This window comes from Ceratotherium simum, chromosome 2 (genome assembly GCF_057802395.1).
Source record: "Ceratotherium simum simum isolate JZ-2026a chromosome 2, ASM5780239v1, whole genome shotgun sequence".
Taxonomy (NCBI): Eukaryota; Metazoa; Chordata; class Mammalia; order Perissodactyla; family Rhinocerotidae; genus Ceratotherium; species Ceratotherium simum.
The window spans coordinates 78,898,139-78,920,597 of NC_141901.1; the positions used below are offsets into that span (position 1 = coordinate 78,898,139).

Below are 22,459 nucleotides of genomic sequence, written 5' to 3' on the forward strand. Positions count from 1 at the left end.
TTGAATCTTAATCAGAGAGACTTATGGAAGGTCTTATGAATTAGATTGACCCAGAGTTGTAAACCCTAGAAGGCAATAATTCTGCAATAAAACTTTTGATATCTGTGTACCCTTGGCCAAGTATCTCGTAAGTAGCTGGTGAGTAATTGTGTAATGATCTTAGTAATCCAGGGTTACCGAGCCTTTCTTCTACGGAGTGATCACTTATTAGGACTGCCCAGAGAATAAAGTGTTTTCCAGACTATCTTCTAATTTGGGCTTTGACCTGGATCAGAATCAGGTATTTTTTTGTGGACAGAAATGTGTGTTCATTGGGAAAAGTTGCTGATCTATCCCTGAAGAGTTTCTAGAACCAGCATATGATTCATTCAGTTTGTTGAGCAAAAGTTATTGAGTATTTATGTGCTAGGCACTGGGTTTCAAAGATGAGTGAAACCCAGTCCCTGCTTGCGGGGAGATTGCAGTCCAGTGGAAAGAGGCACATAGAACCATGATTGTTAGCTTCATTAATTGTTTTTGGTGTGGGAGGTAAGGGAAAGCTTCTTGATCTGGAATTTGAGGAATGAATAGAAATTTGCTAGTGTTTGGAAAAGACATTATAGGCAGAGCGGATAACCTGTATAAAAGCATGGAGGTATGAAAGCATTTTACTTTCAGGTGACAGTAAATAGCTCTGTAGGGGCTGAAGTATATGATGTATGATGAAGAGTGGTAAGAAGTGAGGCTGGGACCCAGGTTTCAGATGATATGAAAGGCACTGTACAGAGACCCAGAGGCACTGAGAAATGTAAACAGGAGGAAGGCATCATGTAAATATCACTCTGGCAGTAGGTGGAGAAGTTATAGTTCTATAGGGATGCAGATTTGTATTTGGGATGGAGGTAGGGGGCTCAGAAGGCCTGGTGGACAGGACAGCTGTTAGCAGGCCTTAGCAGTTGCCCAGGCCAGAGAGCTTTTGGACTTGAACTAAAGTAGTGCCGATGGGGATAGTAAGAGTGAGATATGAAGAGAACTTAAGAGGTAGAAGGGGTAAAATTTTATGAAAAATTTGAATTTGGGGAATAAGAAAGTCATTAAGATACCATCCGAGTCTCTGTCTTGAGTTTACTGAGGATGATGGTATGATTCACTGAGATAAGAAATGTAGGAGGAGGGTCTGCAGGGATGATAATGAGTTCAACTAAGGCATTGATAATCTCTTGGAGTGAATCTCCGATTTGACATATGGAACATATCAGCTGTGCTAGCGCGTTTAAGTTTAGCCATGCCAAGTGGTCTGGCATGATAGGAAGTTTTAAACACTCCAAAAAAGAGGATGCCAGAAATTCTGACAACCTTAGAATTATCCAAGTTATATTCCTAAATTTTCTGTATCTTCTTGAGATCCGTTGTTACAGATATTGTCCAAGTTGTTGTTTGTGGCTAGTTATGACGTAACTTGAGTGCCTTTCATAAAGATAAGAGGATTTAAAAAATATTCCAGTCGTCTCATGCAGAACTTGGCGCAGTTTCTCAAGAAATGTATGGAATGAATTGAAAGTGAGCATTTTATCTCATACCGACCCCAGGGTTGCTGCCATTCCTCTCTGGGAAAGGTCTTCACCAGTTGACCGCCTGCAAGGGAGAACTGGTGTCTGGCTATTGTCCTGCCCTTTTTGACCTGAAGGGTTGCCACTTTGCTTGGTCACCCGTCTTCTTCAGACTTAGCTCTGAATCACTTTTGGCTCTTTCTCAAAGAGTGTTCTATAAAAGTGTTAAAAAATATTAAAAAGAAATTTTAAAAATGTCCAGTGGCAGCATCGCTGGACTAAGTGACGAGCCTTTCAAGGGATCCACTTTGAAGCGCTTTTGTATATACGTTAAAAAATTTGGTATTTAAATTTAAATAAATTTTGTAACTTTATAGTATTGAGCTTTATAATAATTGCTTTAAATAAATATTTTATGTGCCATTAAACCTCAATTTTAGGTAACAAACCCTAGTATGTGTAAATTGTTTTTACTAATCTTTTAAGAATTCAGTTGCTCTGAATCCTATGTTAATTTTAATCAGAATTGCATATGGATGTTTTAGGAACAACTGGAAACCTCCAGGAGAGAAATGATTGGGCTTCAGGAAAGAGACAGACAGTTACAATGCAAGAACCGGAATTTGCATCAGCTACTGAAAAATGAAAAAGATGAGGTGAGTTGTCAGTTGTTGCAGATAAAGTTTAAGTGAATTTGTTTGTTTGTAATTTGAGGTGACCATAGGAGCCACGTTAAAATAAGAAAGAACCATTTATTCATCCTGTGTCAAATTGGTATGGTGGACCTCTGTGTACAGTGTTGTATCATATTTAACTGAGAAGTCAGGAACTCCCCGGCCACCCCCTGCCCCAGGTGGACCCATTCAGCTAGTATATTAGTCCATAGCTTGTGACAACCACTGTCCTGTACTGTCCATCCTGGACTCACATGCACTGTCACTTTTTCTCAGGCACAAGGGTGCTTTAAATGCAGATCTTTTTTGTGCTCGGCCATACCTGTACTTAATATCTGGCACACCTCTTCTTGCACTATCTTAAATATTGATGTTGTTCATCCAGTTAAGCAGTTACTTGACTTAATGGAAACAAGAGTTATTGTTTAAAAAAAAACGCAACTCACATTAAAAATCTCATTTCTGGGGCTAAAGATGCTATAATTATAATCACATTTCTGCTTTAGTGGTTACTTAGTATTTGGACCTATAGAGTTAATGCATTTGAAATTAATTTTTAATTTATGTAAGAAGAAAACATGTTTTTATTGCTCTGCAATTTGGTCCCTGAACGTGTGATAACTGTAAAAATATAATACTTATTTTCAGTGTTGTATATGTTGTTTTAACTATAATTGAAGACTTTTAGGGGAGTGTATTTTTTTTTTTATTTAAGGACCTTATAGTGATTTAGATTTGTTTTACCATATTTGATTATTTAGTCGTATATTTAGTAAGTGGGTAATGAAGTATCTTAACTGCAAGCTTGCTTATACATTTCCTTGAGTTATTTCACAGAAAATTTTGACTTGATTTGTTGATTATATGTAAATGGTTTGGATATAGTTCATCTTTAGTAAGGATTAAGTTAAACATGATCATCTCCAACAGAGAATAAAAAGGTCTGTATAGAAGAAAACATGCTTCCTATCAGGGGCTGCTGAGAAGTCATAGTGGATACAACGTTGAACAGTAGTGCCTGGCGTGTGCTCAGCACGTTTGAACCTGATTCTCTCTGCTGTTTGGACTTACTGTAATTTGAGAACTGGACTTACTGTAATTTGAGAACTGTTTATGATCAGAGAAAAACGAACCTGTTTACCTGCTGCCATGTGCCATGGCTAATTTGCCTTGTCACAGATTGATAAGGAATAAAGTGATTCAAGTCAGGAGTATAAGGAAGTCAGTACCAATGATCCGACGAATTCTGCTTGTTTCAGATGAAGCTTTAATCACTTGAATACTTCCATAAGAGTTTCTGGTTTCTCAGTGATCAGAATCTATATGTAAGGTGAAAGGTATAGAAGATAATTTAGAAAGTTAGCAGCTCTGGAAATTTCAGAATTAAAAACTTTATGTGATTCATTTAATGCTAGTGATTTCCAATGGTTATGGAGAAGGAAGAATAATTCTAGAATTTGAAAACTATTTTATGGGGAGGTAAATGCTAGGATTCTTTTCTCTTTTGAATTTGTAAATTTTACCTGGATTTATTAATCCTAAAGGGACTCATTTGATAGAAAATGCTTTTTTTCAGGTACAAAAATTACAAAATATCATTGCAAGTCGAGCTACTCAGTATAATCATGATATGAAGAGAAAAGAGCGTGAATATAATAAACTAAAGGAACGTCTACATCAACTTGTTATGAACAAGAAGGATAAAAAAATAGGTAAGAAGCAGCTGGCTAACAGCAAAGGGAATACATAAGCTAATAGGATGCTAAGAAATAAATGTGAAGGGATTGAGCACAGTAACTCATGAAGTGTTATTTTCATGCTTCATACAATTGTTTTTAGATGGTGTATATCCGTATAAACTAGAAATTGAGACAGCTGGTGAGTGAAAAATAGTAATTTTACTTTGGTTCATTAGTTGTGTGCGTATAAGAATTGCATATTTTTTTTAATAGGACAGGGGTAGGATTAATCTATAGAGAAAAACTAAGCCAGGGGACACTCGAATCTTCCATAGCAAAGAACTAATAATATTAAAAATCAGGATCTGTTTCTGAGTATCAAAAGAAGTATGATTTTAGAGTTAACTTCATAAAATTGTTCATCAGCCTAAATCATTTGTCAGTTTGAGTTCCTTTAAATAAGTTTAGCTGTGCATTTTTGAAACAGTGGGTCAAAAGGATGGACTATGAAAGTTTTGCTTATGTTTGTGCCTAATGTATACTTTTTTCTAGTATTATTCTTCTGAAAATTAACTTACAATTTAATCCAAGCGTGTGCATGATTTCAGGTAAATAGCTTAGATTAAGAAGTAGAACTACACACGCACAAAAGTGGAGCTACACAGACACAGCTTTGTCGGCCTGATAAGATTCAGGGAACAGGAAATCTGCACTGACTTATTGAAGAGTGGTTTCCAAGTGGACATAGGTTGTCCTCTAACCGACATTATCCAGTGAGACCCTGCACTGTCTTTTCCTAAACTGAACTTGGACTTGCTGAAACGGCAGCTGATGAGCAGATGTTTCAAGCTGTCACGTGGTGGGCTCTGCCTGCTGTCTGCCAGCAGTTCAGTGTTGATTGCATCGCTGTCATTCTGTGCAGCAGAGCTGTTGCAGTAATTAGAATATTTTATTTTAAAAATTATTGAAAAATGAGTGTAATAACCAATTAAGATATGGTTGGAAATCTTTAGGTATTCTGAGGTACTAAATCTTAAACTTCACTTGAACACTCATTGGTTTTTAAGGCTAACCTTGTGTTTGTTCATGAAGGAAATAAGGAAATTAAAGAGCAGGATGAAATGCTGGAAGTATAAAATATAACACCTCGTTAGGGAATTTTATTAAAGATTTAATTCTGGGAACCAAGCCCTTACTTTGTGGGGGGTCTAGCTGTTTCCTGGTCCAAACCCAATAGGAAGTGCAAGTTTCATAATGATTTTATCAGCTCTAAAATTACAATAACTTATTCTCATCTTATTTCCTGCTTATGACAACTATTTCTATCTCCACCTGGGGCAGAGGAGACATTAATACTGTCAGAGGCCTTGACTCCTTTGATGATGGTGACAATACAGGGCTTGGCAAACTTTTTCTGTAAAGATCCAAATACTAAATATTTTCGGGTTTGTGGAGGTCTGTGGTCTTCTGTCACAACTGTCCATCTCTGCCATTGTAGCGCAAAAGTAGCCGTCGACAATATATAAACAAATGGTGTGGCTGTGTTCTAATAAAATTTTATTTATGAATCACGCAGCTGGCTCATAGGCCTTAGTTTTCCAACCCCTGATGATAAAATAGATAATGATAATAAAATAATGTTTATTAAGTACTTCCTGTGTTAAGTACTTTAACATTTCTTTTTCTCTTCGCAACAACTCTCTGGTAGATACTTTTATTATTCCCATGGGATCAATGAAGAAACAGGCTTAGCAGTTAAATAACTTGCCAAAATCTGAATGTTTATAAGTGATGGAACTGGAACTTGAAATCTGGGCTGTTTGAGCCCAAATCCTAATCTCTACACCCGGTTGACTTCTGTCCCTAATGTGCTATAGGGTGTAGTCGGGTTTTAAACACCTAAACGTGTGTGGTAAGAACTGTTTTTTGTGTGTGTGTTTGTGTTTATAGCTATGGAAGTTTTAAATTATGTGGGGAGAGCTGATGGGAAAAGAGGCTCCTGGAGGACTGGTAAAACTGAAGCCAGGTAAGGTCCACTTAAGTTGAGAAATGTACGCAGACTTGTCTTTCTCTACTGCATTTTCATACTGACAGTTTCTTTCTCAGGAATGAAGACGAAATGTATAAAATTCTCTTGAATGATTATGAATATCGTCAGAAACAAATCCTAATGGAAAATGCTGAACTTAAGAAGGTTCTTCAGCAAATGAAAAAGGAAATGATTTCTCTTCTTTCTCCCCAAAAGCAGAAACCTAGAGAAAGAGCAGATGATAGTACGGGAACTGTAAGTATCTCCTTATTCTCTAATACAGTCTTCAGGTTGCTGATTAGAACAATTGAAACACTAAATAGGTGTTCTCAGTGGGGGTACTATTGATGTTTAGACAAGACACTCACTGCTGTGCTCACCCCCAGTCACTCTGACAACCAGAAAGTGTCCCTCTGTGTTTCCAGATATGCCCTGGGGAATGATGGCAGTGATTTTCTGGGAACTTAATCTGTGCCAGGCACTGTGACAAGCACTTTATACACATTGTCGCATTTCGTTTTTATAGTAATTGGATGCTCTTGATACTATAATTATCCCCATTTTATAGATGAAGGAACGTGAGTTACAATGTTGGCCCAGGTTCACACATGATAGACTAGGATTTGATCTAAGTCTGTCTTACTCCAGAGTTCTTACTTTTAACCACTGTGCCCAATAGCCTTTAAATAGTTTAAGTTCTGTGTACTTAAGCAGGCTCTACTTTTCAGAGAGTGAACTTTTGTTAACTTTGGAAATGAAATAATTATTCAGTCCATAAATTTATTGAATCTACATTATGTTCTAGTCCTTGGAGAAAAAAAGCTAAAAAGATTTTGACTTTTTCCCTTGTCTTTGTTCGGGCTGCTATAACAAAGTGCCATAGACTGGATGGCTTATAAACAACAGAAGTTTATTTCTCGCGGTTCTGGAGTCCAGAAGTCCAAAATCAGGGTGCCAGCAGATTCAGGGTCTGGTGAGAGGGCCCTCTTCGTGGTTGCAGATTGCTGGCTTCTTGTTATGTCCTCACATGGCAGAAAGAGGGCGAGAGCTGTCACTGGTCCCTTTTATAGGGGCACTCGTCCTGTTCCTGCGGGTTCCACTCTCCTGAGCTAATCACCTTCTCAAGGCCCCACCTCCTAATACCATCACAGTGGGGGTAGGATTTCAATACAGGAATTCTGAGGGAACACAAACATTTAGTCCATTGCATCCATCAAGAAGCTCTTTTTTGGGAGAGATAGGCATTCAGAAAAGTAATTATTACACGTTATAGCCATAATAGGGTGCTGCCATGTGTAAAACAAAACAATTATGGCAATCAAGGAAGGCGCCACAGAGAAAGTGGTATTTGAGTTGGCTTTTAAAAAATAAGTGTTTTTGAGGTAGAAAGCATGGTGAAAGCATTTGATGCAGAGGGGAATAATATGTGCAGAGGTCTGAAGAAACAAGTCACATAGTGGTGAAAAGTTCTTTTAATTACTTTACATATAAGTTTAAATTCTAGATTCAAGCAAGTTCACATTAGTGACTAAAATCTGAAAAATAACAGTGTTAATGGAAAATGCTAATTACAGGGAAGTCACCAGAACTTGTTTTTTAAACCTGTATTTGAGGATTATTTATTTTGTGGTATTACAAATCAGTCCAACTGATAAGACCATCCCAAATCCTACCTTTTTTTTTTTTTATCTTCTTTAAAACAAACATTACCTGAGTGTTTATTTACACTCTCCAGAGTCTGGGGCCTGCTTGACCTCTTGTATTTAGTTAACCTATCTCTCAGAGCTGGTCACTTCTGGCCAGCTCTTAACATTCACCAGTACCTCTCCAGGGGTAGCCTCGTTTCTGTTACTCCTGTGGTTTCTTCACTTTTTGGCTCAACTATTACTAACCTCCAAAGTAGGTAGAAGATCAAGGAGATCTTTCTCAGATAATTAAATTCTCCCCTTCTCCATTACTCAGCCAGTGGGTAGTATCCAGTATTCATAATTCAAATGTTTACATTTGGAGAAACAATCTCGTAAGTATATTTCCTGTTTTTAAAATATCCATTTTTCTAGATCCTTTTTCTCTTAAAATTGAAGTAATTCAGCCATTGTTTTGAGGAAAGATTTTGGAGCATTTAGCAAGAGGAATAAGATGTAACCTTGGAATGCCTAGGTAGCATCCAAGTTTCATTTATTTATTATTTTGCTTCATTTAGCCAAAATACATACCCCAAATTCAAGTTAAATGGATTTTTTGTTTTCATTTTGTGGTTTTAGAGTTTCATTCAATCTGGGAACTGTGCAGCAATTATTGTTAATTTTTTTAAATAATAGATTAGTGGGGGGCCGGCCCAGTGGCGTAGTGGTTAAGTTTGCCCACTCCACTTTGGCGGCCCACAGTTTGTGGGTTCAGATCCCAGGCACAGACCTACACATCGCTCATCGAGCCATGCTGTGGTGGCGTCCCATATACAAAATAGAGGAAGATGGGCACAGATGTTAGCTCAGGGCTAATCTTCCTCAGCAAAAACATAAATAAATAAATAATGGATGTGTAGTATTCTGGTATGCCTTAAAATATGTAGACGAGAAGGTGTAGCTCCTTGGAAGAGTTACTGGCAGGTAGCTCCAGAGGATTGAGTGACAAGAACCAGAGTCACAGTTGCACCTGCGCATCTTCCCACCTGCTCCGCCTGGGAGACCGTGGTGTCTCCCAGCCCATCGCTGACCTCAGACTATTGATCAGTTCTTCAGACTCAGCCCCTCCCTCGTTCCTGCTCTGTCCTCGTGTGGGAGCAGTCAGCCCTTCTTTCCTTCCATCTTCTATCTTTGCTTCCTTTTTTTCCCCAGCAAGATATTTATTGTTCAAATTACTAAAGTATGTCTGTCCAGTTTTCTGGATGTTAGTGACAAATTAGGACCATTTTATGTAGATGCAGGTTATTATGACATTGTTTCCCTATGTTCTTTATCCTGCTTTGATTCTGTATGCTCTATGTCAGTTAAGTTTACTATGTTTTCCTGTGATGTAATGTCTTGGTAGAATACAAAGAAAAGGGGCTGACCCCGTGGCTTAGCGGTTAAGTGCGCGCGCTCCGCTGCTGGCGGCCCGGGTTCGGATCCCGGGCGCGCACCAACGCACCGCTTCTCCGGCCATGCTGAGGCCGCGTCCCACATACAGCAACTAGAAGGATGTGCAGCTGTGACATACAACTATCTACTGGGGCTTTGGGGGAAAAATAAATAAATAAAATTATAAAAAAAAAAAAAAAAAAGAATACAAAGAAAAATAATCACCAATTTTATAAAAAAAATTATATGAGGAAAATAGGACTAACAGTTGCTTTTTCTTTGGAGGTTATTTCACAGGGTTATTTAAGCAGCCCAAGACTGGAGACAAGTTGATCTAACTTGATCTCAGTTCTACCTCTCAGCTGTGTGATATGGGGCAAGTTACTCATCTCAGCCTCAGTTTCCCCACAGTGTAACATGATTTGAGGATTCGTTAACATGTGAACGCATCTAACTCAACGGTAGAAAGGTGGTGAATGACTCTTCCTCACAGGGCTCTGTGACTCTTGTCACTAACTATATTTGGATTCAAATTGGGGTTGAAGAGACCCAAATTGAGGAATTTTTATCTTCAACATTAATTGCTTTTTCTCAAGATATTTATGTTAGCTACTGGGTCATATATGCTTAAGATATAGCACAGAAAAGATTCTGATAAGTATCTCTGACAATCAATCTGATTACTACTGCCTTAATATCTAAAGCCATTTTAAGATGCTCGTCTTTCCTTTTCGTCTCTCATAGGTTCTCTCTGATGTTGACGAAGATGCTGGGGAACTGAGTAGAGAGAGTATGTGGGACCTTTCCTGTGAAACTGTGAGAGAGCAGCTAACAAACAGCATCAGGAAACAGTGGAGAATTTTGAAAAGTCACGTAGAAAAACTTGATAACCAAGGTAACTGCTGCCTAAATGCATTTAAAGTGAGTTGCGACACTCAGTAAACTCTTCATTTTCAGTCACTGGGAAAGCCACGTTATGGGCTCAGACCTGAAGTACTTGAGCTCAGTGTGGTGGTTTGAGAAGCAAGATTCTGCCTTCTTCTAGACGTGAGGTTGGAACCTCACTGAGAAAATACACTTTGCTCATGGAGTGACTCTTTCTCTGAGAAGAGGACATCATGTGCATCTGCCCTGGGTGCAGTGTACAGTTGAGTGAAGTGAACTGAGTCTTGGACTAAATCTTGGAAATCAAGAAATATTAATCATAATACAGTATAAATACAAACTTTTCACTTATTCCTAGATACTTGCATATTCCTAGGTTCCTAATTATCCATTTTTAAATTATTTTCAAAACAATAGATATTCAATGCTTTTGTATCAGTTAGGAGGTACATAAAGTAGAATATCCAGGTCTCTGTTCCCTAAACATAACACTGTGTTAACAGTGTGGTGCGTATCTTTCTAGACTTTTCTCTATGCATTTGCAGAATATTTATTTTAAAATATACAAAATCCCCAAAATTGAGTATTACATATTTTTTCTGCACTGTGCTTTTTCACTTAACAGTGTTTTATTTTAGACATTATTTCCTGTCATTGTAGACGGTAGAGATATAGCTAAGTTGAGGAATATATCCTTAATATTTTATATTTGTTAAAGTTTGCATGCTTTTAAATCAAGAAGATTAAGGTTTCTGTTCAGTAAATGAAGTCTACTTAAAGAAAATTTATTCTAAATCGTCAAAAATCACACTCAGTGCCAGTTGTCTTCAATAGTAAAGAGCAGTCAGCAAAATGATTATAGTACTAAAATTAATTTATGTGAGATTTTATTGATTTAAGTCATTGTCTATTAGTAAATAGTATATTGGGCCTTCATATTTGTTGAATTTAATACGAGAGCAAGATTTGTAGCATTGCACTGATCTTTGAAGAAGTATCAAAAGAATGTAGTTTATGAATGTTAATTATTTTTCCCTTCTGTGAATACAGGTTGTCTATTTTTAATTAAGACATAATTTTGAATAAATATAGACTACAAATTAAATGTTGACAATAGAGCTCTATTTGTAAGGACATCATTGAATCCAAAAATAGTGCAAATTTATAGTTGTCATGAACTCCTTATAGCTGCTTTGCTTTTTAAAATTTTTCACTGTTAAAATAATATAAATTTAATTTTATTATAGCTTATGAAATTTTTAAAGGGTGAAGGAAATAACTACCTTTTAGAAAACCTATGAGATTCCAGAAAGAGAAAAGTTCTGAGAGCCTTGATTTTTAAAGGTATGTCCCAAAGCACCATAAACTGAATGGTGTCTGTAAAACTTAGGTCAAATTACTGGTGTTGTGTTAGTTTCAAAGGTACATCTAGAAGGTTTTAATGATGAAGATGTAATCTCACGGCAAGACCACGAGCAAGAAACTGAAAAACTCGAGTTAGAAATTCAGCAGTGTAAAGAAATGATAAAAACCCAGCAGCAACTTTTACAGGTAAATGTCAGTTACCTTGTAAAGCTCTTCCCTCCTGAGAAGGGCCAGAATGTACTGACTCTTGCTAGACTTTTATTCCTTTGTTTCATAAGATCTGTAGTATTTGACATTTTCCTGATCCAAACTAAGTTCTCTACGTGCTGACGGATGGATTGCATGCCACTCCTTGGGCGGTGCTTTGCTTGGAGTAGAAGCTTTTGGGAACTGAGACTTCTCAGCTGACTTTTTGATTCTTCATCATTTCTGTCCTTCCCCTAAAGTTTGACCTGCCTTTTCTTGCTTTCGTTTCACCTTGTTGGGGTGGTGCTGGGACCCTCTGGAACTTACTGTGTTTTCAAATTTAATAGCAGCAGCTCGCTACCACGTGTGATGATGATACCACTTCACTACTGCGAGACTGTTATCTGTTGGAAGAAAAGGAACGCCTCAAAGAAGAGTGGTCTCTATTTAAAGAGCAAAAAAAGAATTTTGAGAAAGAAAGACGAAACTTTACAGAAGCTGCTATTCGCCTAGGATTGGAGGTATTCTAAACAATTCACTTTCCCTCTGGAGCTTTTTAGGATTGGGGGCAGGCCTCAGTAGAATGCGTCTTAAGTTCTGCTTTTCCTTGTTTCTTTGCTGCCCAGTTTTTTCCTAAAGTATTTGACCGGTGATCTCATTAATAACTTGAAACAGAAGGGATGCTAAGCACATGAACTGTGGAAGGATATCTTTTTGCCTTTACTAGATTTGGGAATTGAACATTTTTTGGAAAAAAAACCTATAAACATTCATTATCCCTTTGGGATTGGCTTTCTACTGTTAAGCGTTGAGCTTGACACCAGAGATCTCTTTCGGGATCTGTCATCTCTCCACTGTCAATAGGTATAGTGTCAGAAGACGGTGCAGGGGCCGGCCCCATGGCTTAGCGGTTAAGTGCGCGCGCTCCGCTGCTGGCGGCCCGGGTTCGGATCCCGGGCGCGCACCGACGCACCGCTTCTCCGGCCATGCTGATGCGGCGTCCCACATACAGCAACTAGAAGGAGGTGCAGCTGTGACACACAACTATCTACTGGGGCTTTGGGGGAAAATAAATAAATAAATAAAATTATAAAAAAAAAAAAAGATGGTGCAGCCAAGAGAGTGTTTGTTGTTTAAAAAAAAAACAAAACAAGAAAGTACAGTAAAAAATAAAAGGTCCCCCCATCCCCCGCCAGTCCCTCACCCGGGATGTACGTATGTCTTCACAGTGAACAGCCTGGATTGTTGGATATACACTTCTGCAGCTTGCTTTTTTTAGTTAGCAATGTATTACCTACATGTTTCCCTTTCAAAAGTTATAGAATTAATGTCTGAACATGATTTAAAAATAAACTCAACCCACACAAAAAGTTACAAAGTGAGAAAATACCCTCCATTCTTATGCCAGTTTCATTCCTTAGAGGTACCCACTGTTACAAGTTTCTTTTTGTTCCGGGAAGTACTATTTTAACTTTAGTGTAGTCCAACCTGTTTTTCTTGATCCCAGTCTCTTGATTCCCACTCTGAAAGATAAGGCATTGATGTCCTTATTGGACCTCCCATCTACACTGTTCCTCATCACATCTGATTTCTTCATAATATTGTTACTTTTTTAAACTACTTTTTGAAAAATTGTTTCTTCTGGTTGACCTTTTTACTTTAAAATGTTTAATGCTTCCCCTTCATGTTTACCCGGCTTCAGACAGTATCAGTCTGTCCCTCAATGAAGGATGGGACGTTCCTGTACTTACCCTTGTTCCACTTCGACTTCCCCGTCTTTGTCTGTGATATTATATTTCATTGTCAAGTGTTATCACATTTATATTCTATCCTCTGATATAATCGAGGTGTAAATACTTTATCTAAGGTTGAGACTTAAAAATTGAAAACCAGGAAAGAACACTGATAACATCATGATTAAGTAAATATTATTCATTCTATAACCAAGTAATATGTTGGGACACCTAGGAAATATTCTATGTTATTAAGACTTTGCCACTTGGAAGAGAATTTTCCATGTATCACTATGTAGTGAATTCTCTGACTTTCTTTGTGGCTTCCTTGATGATTTCCTGAGTCAGATTCAGCTGCCATTTTTCTTCTCATTCTTGGGTTCCTGTTTCAATTTGCTGTATTACCTTCTTAGTAATTTTTTCATGAGTAGTATGTGAGTGAGAAATATTCTGAATTCTGGAATATCCAAAAATATATTCATACTTGATTGATTTGGCTGGATATAGAATTCAGCTTTCAACTTTTTCCCTCAAAACTTTGAAAGAGTTAATCCATTTCTTCTAGCTTTTGCTTTTGCTGATGAGAAGCTTGATTATGATACACTCTCCATTACTTTGTAGATACCTTGTGTTTTGTTGTATCCTCTTCTCTGGAAGCTTTTGGAATTTTATATTCTTAAACTTCCAAAATTTTACCAGGACACGCCTAGGTAGCTCCTTTTAGCCCGAGACACTATATTTCTTCAATTTAGGGATATTCTCTTCTGTATTTTGTCTTCCTTTGACTTCTCTCGTGTTCTAGAACTTCTATTAGACAGACGTTTGGCCTTCTGACTAAATCTATAGATTGACTTTATGTTCTGAATTCGGGGATATTCTCTCGCCTGTATCTTTTGCATCACTAGCCTGGTATTCAGCAGGGTCAGTTTTATTATTCACTTCATCCACTGAGTTTTTATTTCAGAATTTATCTTTTAAATTTTCTAATGTCTTTATTTTTTGCTTTTCTTTGTATAGAATTATATTATTTATGGATGTTCATAATCTGTCTGATAATTTGTGTTGTAATTTTTAAAAAAGATTTCTTCTATCTTGAACTGTTATCCATGGTCAGGTCTCTTTATTTATCTTGGCCTTTTTTCTCTTACACTGTTAGTTTTCTTCAAATTCTGGTAATGCACGATTTTGTGTTAATATTTATGAATGAAAGACTGTACGTTGGTTATTTTAAGTAGCTGACATGGATTTTCTCCACAATTGTGAAAGTCTGTTTCATCAGTAGCTATCTTCCTCAGGAAACAAAAACAGTTTGCACCAGCATTTTCTCCTTTTTTATGGGATTACCTCTGCTTCTGAGCCCATATCCCAACCTGCTCCAAGAGATGCTCTTGCCCCTTTGCATACCACTCCCAGTTCTCTGCATGAGAATCTGTCTGCCTCTGCTCAGTGGGGACATGGGGTCAGTGAAGGATGGGAAGGAAGGATGGAGAGACCCGATGAGTGAGGGAGACTTTAGTTCAGGATTCCTCAGCTGTGCGGAAGGGGAAGGTATGATGTATGCCCTCTTGTGGTCTAGTGGTGGTGGCTGCTCGAACCGGTAGATGGTTGGAGGGTGAGAGCAATGCTTGATGAAGCCATATCTCCTTTTTTTCAGATGATGACAGTGCGTATTTTTCTGTTGTTGGTAATTTTATATTTATAATATTCTATACGTTCAGAAGTTATGCTAATATTCTGTATGTTTAAAAGTTGTGCTAATATGCTATATTTTTGTGCATTGTTCTTTTGAATTTATTCATAATTGATGTGAAAAGAGTGATTAGTTGGTTTGTTAGGTGAAATGGGTGAATTTTTATTTTTTAAGCATAATTTTATTAAGTGAAATTTTTCTTAGTTTTCTAGGTTGATTCATTTGACTTCAGAAATATATATGATAGCCAGAAAGCAAACACAAATAGCTAGAGAAATCATGTGAAATGGCAACTCTGTGAATGTTGAAACATTGATCACTGTTTCTCTGTTTTGCTTGTTATGGTAGAGAAAGGCATTTGAAGAAGAAAGAGCCAGTTGGTTAAAGCAACAGTTTTTAAATATGACTACCTTTGACCACCAGAACTCAGAAAATGTGAAACTTTTCAGTGCCTTCTCAGGAAGTGAGTACTTCATAAACTCTTTAATCTGAAAATGCATGTAAATAAAATACTGTAAATTATTAATATAAAACCTTGAAGATCACCAGTAAGTGCTCTCTAATTGGAACTAAAAAAATCAACTTTAATATTTTATTTACTGTAGTCACAATGGGAATGACAGGAGGACTATGTGTACTAAAAACAACTTTTGTTAATGTAATAATGTCAAGTTTTTTTCTTTTTTTGGTGAAGAAGATTGGCCCTGAGCTAACATCCATTGCCAATCTTCCTCTTTTTGCTGAGGAAGATTAGCCCTGAGCTAACATCTCTGCCCATCTTCCTCCATTTTCTATGTGGGACGCCACCACAGCATGGCTTGATGAGCCGTGCATAAGTCGGTGCCCAGGATTTGAACCTGCAAACCCAGGCCGCTGAAGTGGAGCACGTGAACTTAACCACTACGCCGCCGTGCCAGCCTCAAGAATGTCAAGTTTTTGAAAATTCACAGTCTAGAAATATTTTTAAAACTACATCCTTCTAAATGTGGATTATGCATAACAAAGGACACAAGATTAGCTAGACTAGAGTCATAGGGCCAGAGTGGATATTCAGATTAATTGTGCTATCTCATACCTCACTCAGAACCACACATGAATCCTCCTAGTTAATTACCTTCACTAGATTTAATACTTCACTGTATGTACTGCCTTTTCTTTTTGACAGGTTCTGAACAGGACAATCTTACAGTGCACTCAAGGCCACGGCAGAAGAAGCCTCACAGTGTGTCCAGCGGGTCTCCAGTGTGCACGTCTAAACTGACTAAATCCCTTCCTGCTTCTCCTTGCACTTCAGACTTTTGCCCGACACGTTCCTGTGTGTCTGAACATAGGTATTGGTCTATGGATGATCTCACAGATTTGTGAAAGCACTCGAGTTGCACTGCTGAGGACAAGTCGACACGTCTGTAGTGCTAGCAATGGTAGAGGCTTTGGGGAGGAATTTAGTAGATTGATGCGTCCATTTTACAAATATTTACTGGGTGTCCATATATAGAGACACCTGCTGGGTGCTGGGGATATGATAGTGAACAAGGTGGATGGTCCCTGTCTGCTGGGACCTGAATCATACAATGTGATTGTTTTTATTTCACACCTAAAATACAATTTAAAATATAGTCTTATTTACAGGAATCACTTAATATTTTGAGTACTTCACTTTTATTAAATAGAAGGATATTGTTTTGACAGTTTTTGTAGAGTACTTATTTCCGAGTTTCTTTTGGTTGCCTGTTTTATTGATGTTGAAGGGTAAAGAACTCAGGAAAGCTTCCTCATCTTGACTGGTGAAGAGATCTGTGCCCAAGGATGACGGGGTGACGAAAGTTGCTCTTCACCCCAGGAAACCCATGTATTGCTATTAACTGCCTCTTTTTGGTATTTTTCTCTGTCTCAAGTTGTTAAATCATTTCCTCAGGTATAGTATCAGTGCTGTATGTCAGAGCCTCTTCTCAGATTACATTTGAACTAAGCAGATAGAAGGTTCCTAGGGAGATAGAGAGGAACAGAAACGCATAGGGGTGTGTTGGAAAGCGGGTGGTGCTCTCTGTCCTCTTGAGCGGGAGACGGGCAGGAGGGCCTGCGCTGGGGCAGGGGCCTTAGACAGCAGGAGTCGGGCTACAGCACACTTGGCCTGTGGTTTTGAGAGACTGGTGTGGAGCCAAGTGTTGAAGAAGCCAGCTAGCCCTTGGACCAAGAATTGTTAAATAGGTGAATTTTAAAACAGAAATATGAAGCTTTTAAAAATGAGAAAACACTCTATAGTTGACTTTTAAAAGGATTAGGATTCTAAGTAAACATTGGGGGGCAAAAAAGAGCTGGATGAAGAGCCCTCCAAGCAAGTGTGGGGACCCTGAGGTGGGACACTGGTGGTTTGTGGATGGTGAGTGTCATTAGTGAGCGAGACCAAGAGGTGTGAGGTGAGGGTGGGAGGTGGGCAGGGGCCGCGTCCTACAGGCCCTGGGTGAATAGACTGGGGTTAAAATCTTTGTTATGTAAAAGTTCAAATATATCCAAATGTAGAGAGAATGAGGTCATGAGCCCCTGTGTACCCATCACCCAGGTTCAGCAATTATCACCAGACAGTATTGTTCACATATAACCACATACTTGAGATTTCATTTGTAAAATATTTTAGTCTGTATTTGTAGGTCACATATTTTTCTAGGGCATTGGAAAGCACTGGAGACTTTTAAGCAGGAGCATGAAAAAAAAAAATCTAAGTTTTAAAAAGATTACTCCATTTTATTATGTGGAAAACAGATTGTAGGAGCCAGTAATGTAAGCCAGGACATCCAGTAGGGGCCATTAGTGGAGTTGAGGTGAGAGATGATGGTAATTTGGACCAGGGTCGTAACACGAAGATAGAAATGCTTGAATTTGGGATATGTTTTGCAAATAGATTGACTGATGGGTTGAATATGGGAGGTAAAAGTTTAATTTACTATCAAAAGATATTATAAACTCAGAGTATTTTCTTACACAGAATGTTATTAAAACCCCCAAATTTGGCCAATCAGAACTATCTATATAGATGTAGACACAAATTCTAGTCACCATGTACAAATAATGCCTTCTAAATCTGAGAGAACATAGCATAGTTGCCTCAATTATTTTTATGTATTTAAAATTTTTACTTTTTTACCTAATTATTTTTAGTTATGAAATATTTGACGTAAATATTCCTTGAAGACACTGTTCTGTGTTTAATAAGGATAACACAAGTCCAACATTTAGTATATCCATCATAGGATGTTATGAGATTGTCAATATATGTAAAGCATTTATTTATTTATTTATTTTTTTTGTGAGGAAGATCAGCCCTGAGCTAACATCCATCCTAATCCTCCTCTTTTTGCTGAGGAAGACCGGCTCTGAGCTAACATCTGTTGCCAATCCTCCTCCTTTTTTTCCCCAAAGCTCCAGTAGATAGTTGTATGTCATAGTTGCACATCCTTCTAGTTGCTGTATGTGGGATGTGGCCTCAGCATGGCCAGAGAAGCGGTGCGTCGGTGCGTGCCCGGGATCCGAACCCGGGCCACCAGTAGCGGAGCACACACACTTAACTGATAAGCCACGGGGCCGGCCCCTATGTAAAGCATTTAAAAGAGTACTTGGTCCGTTATAAATCTTTAGTAACAGGCTATAAAATTGAAAATATATGTAAACATAAATGGATTATAAAAATGCTTTTCTGTTTTTTTGTATTGTGAGGGCTACACAGAACAGCATCAGTGGCATAGAAACAGAATTTTGGAGCATAAAGAAATTCCATTAAGCTAGTCACCGTTATGGCCTCTGACGCTAGAACAAACATAGAAAAGAGTTGTGTAACTTTTCAGGGAGGTTATCAGGAGAGAGGCTGTGCAGCTTGACATAGTTCTTGAAATTTTAAATTGTTTGGTAAATTTGGATTTCTTGCTCCTGAAACACCTTGGATCTGGGTTTGTAATAAGATTATAACAAAACAATTAGGAGTATTCGTAGCTAATTTCTACAACATCCTCATTTCTCCTTCACTATAGGTTGGAATTTTACATAAAGGCTGTGCCTGGATTTCATGCAAAATAACTCAAGTACTAAGTTACTTAAGGAACTTAGTTGATCGTTGATCTCATCTTGACTGAGACCGCAGGGATTCAGGGCTGAATTATAAGCAAGTTCCTTTTTTTTTTTTTTAAGTATTGGCAAATAAGTATAAGTACAATTTTTAATTGTTTTTGGTTTAGATTTTTAGAGTTAAAGCAACTTAATTTTTTTTAGGATTCTCATTATGAGGTCAAGTTAATAAACCAAAGTCACAAAAAATGTAAATTTATGAAAAAAAGTTTTTGTGGAAAAAAATATGTAAGATACTCAGTTGATAAAAATGTGTTGTTCATTGCCTTAACCCCATAGATTTGAAAGTAATCATTTAACCTCACTCCTGTTTTGAGGCTGGTTGCAGAGCATACCCCTCAGATTATGTCGCTGAAGGGAGGAGCTATGTCATTGTTGAGACGCTGAGATTGTTTTTGCCTGACACTTCGAATTAATTGAGCACTGTTGTAAGTGCTTTAATGTGTGTTAATTCGTATAGTTCCCACCCCAGCCCTATGAGATAGGTACTATTATTATTTCCGTTTTACAACTGAGGAAGCTGAAGAACAGGGAGGTTTAACTTGTCAAAGGTGACATAGTGAGTGGTCCAGCTGGGCTGTGAACCTACACCAGCTGACTTCAGGGTCTAGACTCTTTACCACTTTTGTAGGCACTCATTAAATATGTGTATGGATGAATGGATGGGTAGATGACAGCATCTGTGAACAAATGGGTGAGTCAAGAAAGAAACCAGAGAGAATTAAAAATGGTAGCAGAAAGATGAGGATATGGGGGAACCTAGCTTTCAAAACCCACATGGTTGCACCTCCCTTAGGCTTCATTTGGGCAGAGTGCTTCAGAACAGACTAAAGAGACAAAATAAATAGATGGATAAATAGATGGACAGATAAGATAAAAGTGATAAATTAGGCCACTTGAAAACACTTCCTTGTTCTTGATCTGTGTGTCCTCAAAATTTACTGAGCATGGAGAAAGGGAGCAATCAGACTTGAGACATTCAGGCTTATCTAACGTATAAAACGAGAGGAGATGATTATTAAGATCTACCCTTCTTTTCCCAACAGTTCGATCAGTGTACTGAATATAACTCCTGAAGAAACTAAACCAAATCAGGTTGGAAGAGAATGTACAAATCAGAAATGGAGCATGGCATCAAGACCTGGGTCCCGGGAAGGTTGCTATAGTGGATGCTCCTTGACCTACACAAACTCTCATCTAGAAAAAGATGACTTACCTTAGACACATGGACTGAGATCTTTTTCATTAACATGTTCGTCAAATGTCACATCTAAGTTGAAACAGGGTGTGTCATAAAGTCAATCATCCAATAATATAAGATGGTCTGAGTTGTTTTTCTGGACTTCCCTGTTCCTCCCCCAAAGAGCTAAAATGTTAAATCTATTTAAAAGGATATAGAAGCTTTGGATATGTATTTTTAGTAACAGAAGCATCTGGTTCTGTGAATAAAGGAATGTATGGATGTTTGGACGGAAACAAAAGCACTAGAATGAGTTTCCTCTTATAGGTATGAAAATAGCACTTTTAGGAAACTGATTATTGTAAATGTTTAATTTTGTCTCATATATAGTTGACATTGGAAGTTTAGCCTTTACTTGAATGTATACTGTAGATTTTTAACAAAGCAAGTTCTATATTTATTATGTTTAGTGTGATTTGAAATTTCCTCTTTCATGTTTTAAATAAAGTGAAATTTATGTATGTTTTGTACATAGATATACATGATTATGTTAAGAGGCTTTAAGATTTAAAAATTTTACACATCCATAATTATAGTATTTCATGCCAATAAATTTTTTTTAGTGATATTCTGTTTACAGATGTATTAGAGCCATTGCCACATTACGTTTAAGAATTTTTGAACCCATCTGAGCAATAAATACTCAAAAGCTATTCCATGAAGCCAAGTTCTTTATATAATTAACATTACTAACATTATACTTTTGAAATTGCTACAGAATTAAATTAGCATTTTTATTTTGTATGTGTAGGATATTATAATTTTTCAAAGGACTTTTGATTATAGGGTAATAGAGGTAAGACAACAAAAATACCTTTGAATAAAGCAATTTAAGAACATTGGTTTAAGATATTTGGATAATAGAAGATAGCAATATATTTAAGATATTTGGATAGTGATATTTACTTTACCAGATGGGTACCAGCACCATAACATCTGTGCCGGCTAGGGCTTTGTATAGTTACCAATAATTTTTTAATTTTTCAGTGAGGTATTTGCTACTGATAAGGAAGTCTGACAATGTAAAAGCATCCGATTTTATAATCCAGATGCTACGATACTCTGCACAGACTTGTCATTTCATTTTCAGAACTGACGCATGTTTCTTCGTCTATATTGTTATTGTTGATAGTAATAACAAGAAGGAATGCAGGCCCAGGCTCCTTCCCAGGATTTTCATCGAAAAGCTTTAAGTGCCTCACCCTGTTTGTCTCTGTACATATAAGCCCCCCAGATCCAGGCCTTGCTGGGTGTTGTACTTTAGCCTCTGCCTCCCCATCTTCCAGCAGTTCCACCACTTGCATTCACGCTCTTGTGCCTGTTGCATTTAAATCTGTCATATTAAAAAAAAGTGTTTTTGTTGTCCGTTCACTATATAACTGGAGTTGTGTAGCAGCAGCCGTTTTTTCAGGGGTGATAGGATGTTGTCGAGTATCTTAGAAGACGTTAATGAAACTGCTCATAACAAAGGAACCACATTTAGAGTCTCAGAAAGCTGCCTCTTGAACAAAAGCAAATTAGTTGCTCGCTGCCTTCAGCTTGGAGCATGGTCCCTTCTTTACTGTTTAAACTGTTAGAAATGATACAGAATTTCAGAGAGTACCATATTCCAAACGAAGAAACAGCTAGGTTAGAATTCTTTTGCTATTGAGCAATAACATGATTAAAGAAAGGCAATCAGAAATTTTTTAAATAGGCAATGAAACATTTGTCAAAAATTGGGTTATTTTTAGGAGTTGCCATGATATACTTTGCCAGAAACAAGCATTCTAATTTTTAAAGTACATCTCTTACTTTAGGGAATGTTGCATTCCATGACAATGGATTTCTACAAAGCAGCATCTGTTTTTTGTTGTTTCCATTTTAATGTTGCTTGAATTCTCATATTGGAAAGAAAAATTCCTTAAGACTTAACTGAAATCTAACATGTGAAAGAAACAGTCAAGTGAAAGCCAGGTATGTTGTACTTTTTTTTTTTTTTGCTGAAGAAGATTGCCCCTGAACTAACATCTGTGCCAGTCTTTCTCTATTTTGTATGTGGGTCGCTACCACACATGACTGATGATTGGTGTAGGTCCATACCCGGGAACCGAACCCGGGCCACTGAAGCAGAACATGCCGAAATTAACCACTAGGCCACAGGCTGGCCTCTGGGTTCGTTGTACTTTTGATAAAAGTCTGCATAGATATGCTAGAAGTTGTATGTTGTACAAACTGTGTCGATATATTTTTCATTGTTGTTGAGGAAGAGTAGCCCTGAGCTAACATCTGTTG

The 22,459-nt window shown here is 37.6% G+C and overlaps 1 protein-coding gene across 5 annotated transcripts in view; it reads left to right on the plus strand.

Annotated features, from left to right (window-relative positions):
• SSX2IP (SSX family member 2 interacting protein) overlaps positions 1-20,838 on the plus strand; it is a 43,479-nt gene extending 22,641 nt beyond the window's left edge. For 3 of the 5 annotated variants that reach the window (XM_087448316.1, XM_087448334.1, XM_087448318.1), the window contains exons 5-14: positions 2,075-2,185; positions 3,780-3,915; positions 5,833-5,908; positions 5,977-6,166; positions 9,715-9,865; positions 11,270-11,406; positions 11,754-11,927; positions 15,178-15,292; positions 15,995-16,160; positions 19,992-20,838. In XM_087448316.1, coding sequence (XP_087304442.1) covers positions 2,075-2,185; positions 3,780-3,915; positions 5,833-5,908; positions 5,977-6,166; positions 9,715-9,865; positions 11,270-11,406; positions 11,754-11,927; positions 15,178-15,292; positions 15,995-16,160; positions 19,992-20,166 — 1,431 coding nt within the window. In that variant the 3' untranslated portion in view covers positions 20,167-20,838. The remainder of the gene's footprint in view (positions 1-2,074; positions 2,186-3,779; positions 3,916-5,832; positions 5,909-5,976; positions 6,167-9,714; positions 9,866-11,269; positions 11,407-11,753; positions 11,928-15,177; positions 15,293-15,994; positions 16,161-19,991) is intronic. The other 2 variants (XM_087448325.1, XM_087448329.1) reach the window with 2 other exon arrangements.
• The last annotated feature ends 1,621 nt before the right edge of the window (positions 20,839-22,459 follow it).